We start from the raw sequence: 6,000 nt of genomic DNA, 5'->3' as shown, positions 1-6,000 counted from the left end.
ATTGACTACATGTTGCGTATTTGGAGAGATGTGTTATCAACTAAATGAGGATACAGCAAAGAGCAGTATAAATGACTAAACAATTACTAACTTACATTGAAAACTGGTCAGAGCTTTAGTTGAATAAAGGGTCAGTCCATTCCTTAGTTCTGTCTGTCTGTTTGTCTGTCTGTCATTAGAAAATCTTCCTATAATCACTAAACTCAGTGGTGCCAGTTCGCTTCCCTCGCACTCCTTGAGTGCCCTGGAACATGCTAGCCCCCAACTGCTTTTGTACTCTTTCATTGGCAGCCCATCACTCTGGCATGTCTACGTAAGTGCATGTACAGTTGCTGCTGTTTGTGCAGGTTTGTATATTTCTGGTCTGTGTATGGGGTTAGGGTCTTGTGCTATGTATCAGAAAGTAATTTATGCGTTGTTGTTTTCTCGTTTATCAATATCCCAAAGGCAGATAAACATTGTTTCTCTATATAAATATCAAATGACCTTGCTTGCAAACATCAGTATTACTAATGTAAAAGTTATAGTGTTCTGGAGGTTGATTTAATTTGGGTTATTGCAACATGAAGGTCAACGTCTTGACCTGGGCTCTAGTTCTTCAGATAGCACTCTGCACAGCAACCACTTCTGTTCTTTCTCCATTCACCCTCTTCAGCCTTTTTACCGGTCATTCTTATCTAAGAGTTGGGGGTACAGGGTTAATTGTGGGGTAATTTATGAAGTTCTGTCAGCATGTAGCAAGCCAATGTATAAGACAGCCTGCTGACTAAGCCCCATTCAGCGCCAGAGGAGAAGGCCCAGACTCCTTTTATCTCAAACATATTCAGCATCCCTCCCTTGGTCTGGATCCCCTCTTGACTCTCTCTGCCCTGCAGCACTCCACAGCATGGGACCCTCAGTAGCTGCTTAAAGATGAAGGGGAAAGTTATTGGACACTTCAGTGACTCATAAACATCCAGGGGATTTTCATGGAGCCTTTGTGTCTTTTTGTTGTAGAAGATATAATACAATTGTTTCAGGCCGTGTAAATGAATAAATCACCTATCAGTTTGTCAGAGGGGGTGACAGATTACAAAGGGCAATACGCCAGTCCTCAGAAACTGTTCAGTTTGTGAAACAAGTCTATATCTTTTACATCAACAAGAACTATAGTTGAAGCAAACCAAATTAATTCCCTACTGTTCCAACTTTAACTGCTATCATCATTGCAGTTGCTAATGCTAATTAATTAGACTTATCAGTCTACTATCATACTTAGCTATTACTACACATACCATTATGACTGGAATTGTAATCTTATTTATTGTTGTAGTTGTTGTTGCTTGTTGCCTTCTCCTTTCAACATCTTCCCCTATCCACCTTTCCAAGCCCAGCACAGTTTAGTCAGATGAGTGTTAAAGATGTCTTGTTTTGCCCAAGGTTTCTAACGTTAAAAGGAAGATTTTCCTTGCCACTGCGACTTGCTTAGCACTGTGCTCATGATGGAATAATCTTTTAAAAAACAGATTAAGAAAGATCTTTTACATGCTATTTTGTGACATAACAAAGTGTAAACACATTTAACTGCTCTTTTATAACATAACAAAGAGTAAGATCTTTAGGCAGCGACAGTACATTGGGTACGGGGTCTACTCGTGAGTTACGATCACATGCCCACATAGAAATAAAGTTTTGTGCATGTGTGCGTGTAGCATGTACACGGCACAGGTTTGCTCTTCAGCTTTACACTGCACAGGTTTGCTCTTCAGCTTAGTGATTTCTTGAACCATGATAAGCCCTAATCTCACTTGATCTTCTGCCACAACAAGAGCGTGTCTGAGATAATGCCTACATTTTCTGGTTACATGAGCACTTTCTTCGGACTGCACCCAGTGAAAAAGCAGAAATCAGATGAAGGGTCCTGAAAAGTGGCCTCCAAAGAAGACAGACAATCCTTCTAATGCAGGGTTAAACATTGGAGGATTATGTAGAAGCTTGGAAGGTGGCCACACTTTCATTTGTAAGATAAAAAGCTTGGATATCATTGCGTCTCTGTGTATGGCCAGTTGCCTGTACAAACACATGAATGAGAATAGGAATGTAGAAGAGAATGCATTCTATCTGGCTCACACATATAATAATGGAATGAGCAAGAGATGGACTCCCTTTAGTTACCTTTTTTTTTAGCCCAGACCAGTTTTCTATTTAAGTTATTAATTGTATGTATTTATACACTGCTATTTAGTTGTATCCTATATTTAGTTGATAACAAATCTCTCCAAACAAACACCCAAAAAATTGTCTCATTAAATAATTTCAGTCACAAGATAGTTTTCAAAGAACAATTAAGAAATATCAATTATTTTCCAACTACTGGCTGTAAAGAACACAGTGAAAGTGTGTCACAGAATCTGCCATGAAATTGTCCAGAATCCAGGGAAAGAATGAAAAGCAGATAAAGTGTCTTACATAATTAAGTAGAACCTGGCCCAATTAGCAGAGGACAGTCTTACGATGGGGAAATCCATATGCTTCAGATAAATGGCCAATCTTGGCTCTCAAGGCTATCCTATACTAAATGTTGGCTGCACCCCCTGATGGAGCTCCAGTGGGGGGTGATAACGGCCCTCTTGATTCCCAATTCTTTCTGTGGGTTCCTATTTCTATAAGAAGGGTTTCACTTTGCAAATGTACACACATAGAGTTGTAGACCAATTTGAGATTAAATGCGAGTCATTTAAAATGTCAAAAAGCAATGTCTAATTTTGGAAAAATACAAACATGTCATATATCGTAGTAAAAAAGCTATGTCATACTTAGTGTTAGATGATAAACAACACAAGGGCAAGCTTTTATTTCAATAGTATTTTTTATTGACCATGTGAAAAGTATACAGAGAAAAAAAACCTCTCAGGGACATTATTTTGAGGGCAGAGTCACATATAAGAAAGACATTGATCCATTTTCTGCACATTTAAGGACATTTACTTTTTATGTCACCCTTCTTAAATATACAGGAATATATTATATATATATAGGAATTGAGATAATATATTGTTGGACCTTCTGTTTTCTATTATCTAAACTGGCCCTGCGAAGCGAAGTGAAGGAGGATTTTGACAAATTTTAGTATTGTCACATATATTTTGATTAACATAACCAAAATTCACTGCATGATTGAAAAAATATATACATTTTTTAAAGTCATGCACTTTTTTTCGTGGGAGGTTTTTAAGTAGGAGGGATTGATTTCTTGTGTTCTGAAAGACAGCCTGAAAGACAGCCTGGTGCTATATAATAAAGTATGCCTAATAATCCACCACCAGTCAGTCAATCACATTTATTATTTACATATGTATATGGATATGTACAGTTGAAGGAAAACAAGTAGGTTATAGAAAACAGAGAAAGTGAACCAACACTGGTAAGGCACTGCTGTGCCCACTCTTAAGTATCTATTTTACTACCTCCTCCCTAACTGAAGGACCCCCTTCCAGTGAGAGGGATCTGATTTCACAGACTGTTTGGGGAGCCAAGTCATATGTATTGCTCCCTATTGTTTTGAACTCTTGGTTAAATTCTAACTAGTCTGCCATTTACTCTGTTTCTAACATGTTTAAGTACCTCATATGGTGTTCATATCAATTGCTAACATGTAATGGATCCCAAATGTAGACCTAATATATTGGGTGCTATTGACAAGTGAAACAAACTGTACTCCAAATCACTTTATGAAAGTTTTTACTCTCACTTTTACACTCACTTGGAATTACTACCATTTCTCTAATCATACATTTATTTTTCTTAGGGAAATTTTAGTTTGTCTGCATTATTGCAAACTATAATGTAACTATTTTACCTTCTCACTAAACAGTCTTACTTAGTTACTCTTGATCCAGTTCCTAATACATTCACTCTACATCATATAATTTTATAGCAAGTTTTAACATAACTCTTTTAACTGTGCATCTTGACACAGCACCCCTTTTGGTTAATTTGGGGTTCAACAGGGTTAGAGGTTTCAAACGTCAGTGTGGGAAGGTGAGGTGGGGGCTGCAAAAAAAGAGGTTCATGGGGGGATGGGGGGGGGTCCCTTCTGCAACTGGCTCATGCTCCAAGTGTCTCATTATGCGACTTTATTGTCCCTTTGTTTTGCCAGTGGTATAAATACACCCCATTGGGACCAGAGAGTGACAGTTAAGACAGACTGATTCAAGTGGACAGACTGGCCATTAAGGCTGAACACTACAAACTCAGCGACAAGTGAAACTGGTGACACAAGAGAGAACTGGAAAGCAGAGCAATAAGAAGTATTAGTTTTTTTTTGTCTGCTTTCTTTTTCAGTTCGAGTCCTACTTTTTTCCTACTAAAATGGATTCTGACACAGGCTCTACCTGCAGCCGCTCCTCATCCCCAGACCTGGTTGTAGACGACTCTGCCAGGAGTTTTTTCTCCAACAAGATGTTCCAGACATATTGCCGAGAAAAAAGAGCAGACAGTGAGGATAGCAAAGGCAGAAGGATTTGCAGTGGGGGTGCCAAAACCAAGACCAGGTCTGAGCCCAACGAAGATGAGGTGCAAGATCTGAGATTGAAAGTCAACAGTCGGGAGAGAAAGAGGATGCATGATCTGAACCAGGCAATGGACGGCCTGAGAGAGGTAATGCCCTATGCTCATGGACCATCAGTACGCAAGCTTTCAAAAATCTCCACCTTGCTTTTAGCTCGCAACTACATCCTCATGCTTTCCAGTTCTTTGGAGGAAATGAAAAAGCTGGTGGGTGAGGTTTATGGAGCCAGTGCTTCTGTCCAGAGCCGTCCAGCAGCCCTACCTGCTATTAACTCTGCAGCCCCCACTGCGCATCTCACTCTGCATCCTCTGGCCCAGTCTCTGCACGCTCTGGTGGGCAACACCCCTTCTGCCCTCCAGCATCACTCAACTTCTGCTGCAGTGCATGCCCCACGCTCCCCTCCCTCTGCCAACTTCCTGGGTTATCATTCTCCTGTCCAGGGACTTCTGAAGGACCCCCATCATCTGACCAGCACCTATAGGCACTTTCCTGGCATGCCTTGCCCTTGCTCACTTTGCCAGTCTTTGCCCACCACTACCTCCACATTACATAGCTTGTCTATAACCAAGTGAGCATGACTCTCTTTGAACTAACCTTTGTCATGTGGATCAACATGGTTAACAAAACTGCTGACATGAGGTGATTTAATGAACTACTATAATGATAAATATTGCCAGAACATGTACATACTGTATATATTGTCTGAAAAGTGCTGCTATTTTCTTTAATCATTTGTTCTTATTTGCATTGTTTCAACACTGTATACAAATATTCAAAGTATTGTCAGGAGTTTTCTCAAAGTAGCTAATCCAGTTATTTATCTGTAATAAAGAAATGTGAGAAATTAAAGCAATGGTGTACAGGATTTATATTTTCCTAAATTAAAATTTGGTACACAATCAACTGTTTTCTGGCTTTTTTCATTAGAGTAATATTGAAATTGCTGATAATTTAAATTATTTTTTCTCTAAACAAGTCAAATTTAAGAAATAAGCCAGGTACTGTTTGTCATACAACTGTCAATAAAAGTTGCTGCTTTATATACGATTAAAATAAAAAGCAACTTAATTCAAAGTGAAACAAAACCATCCTATCTAACCGAATAAAGGGGCAGCTGTGGCTCAGTTGGTAAGAGTCGGTCAAATCTATACTGGAAGATTGGGGGTTGGATCCCCAGCTCCTGTAGCCACATGTCCAATGTGACCGTGGGCAAGACACTTAACCCAAATTGCCCCTGCTGCTTCGTCAGTGATGTATCACTTTACATAGCAACCACTGCAATCAGAATGTGAATGGGTTAATGTGACCTGCGATTTAAAAGTGTGTCAAGTAGTCATAAGACTAGAAAAGCACTACACAAGGTCCAGTACATTGGTCGATAGCAGGACAGGAGAGCATTTCCAAAAAAATCATAAGTAGGACTTATTACTTACCGAACAAAAGGACCCAAA

General features: G+C 39.4%; 1 protein-coding gene across 1 annotated transcript; it reads left to right on the top strand.

The window, feature by feature from the left end:
* Positions 1-4,350: 4,350 nt before the first annotated feature.
* olig4 (oligodendrocyte transcription factor 4) lies at positions 4,351-5,121 on the top strand (the record flags this gene model as incomplete). Its single annotated transcript, XM_079369955.1, has 1 exon — positions 4,351-5,121. The coding sequence occupies one exon, from the start codon at positions 4,351-4,353 to the stop codon at positions 5,119-5,121; it is 771 nt and encodes a 256-aa protein (XP_079226081.1).
* Between the last annotated feature and the right edge of the window lie 879 nt (positions 5,122-6,000).

This window comes from Symphodus melops, assembly GCF_947650265.1.
Source record: "Symphodus melops genome assembly, chromosome: 19".
Classification (NCBI taxonomy): domain Eukaryota; kingdom Metazoa; phylum Chordata; class Actinopteri; order Labriformes; family Labridae; genus Symphodus; species Symphodus melops.
Note: the sequence above shows the minus strand (reverse complement) of the source record. Positions and strands in the feature narration are given on the sequence as shown.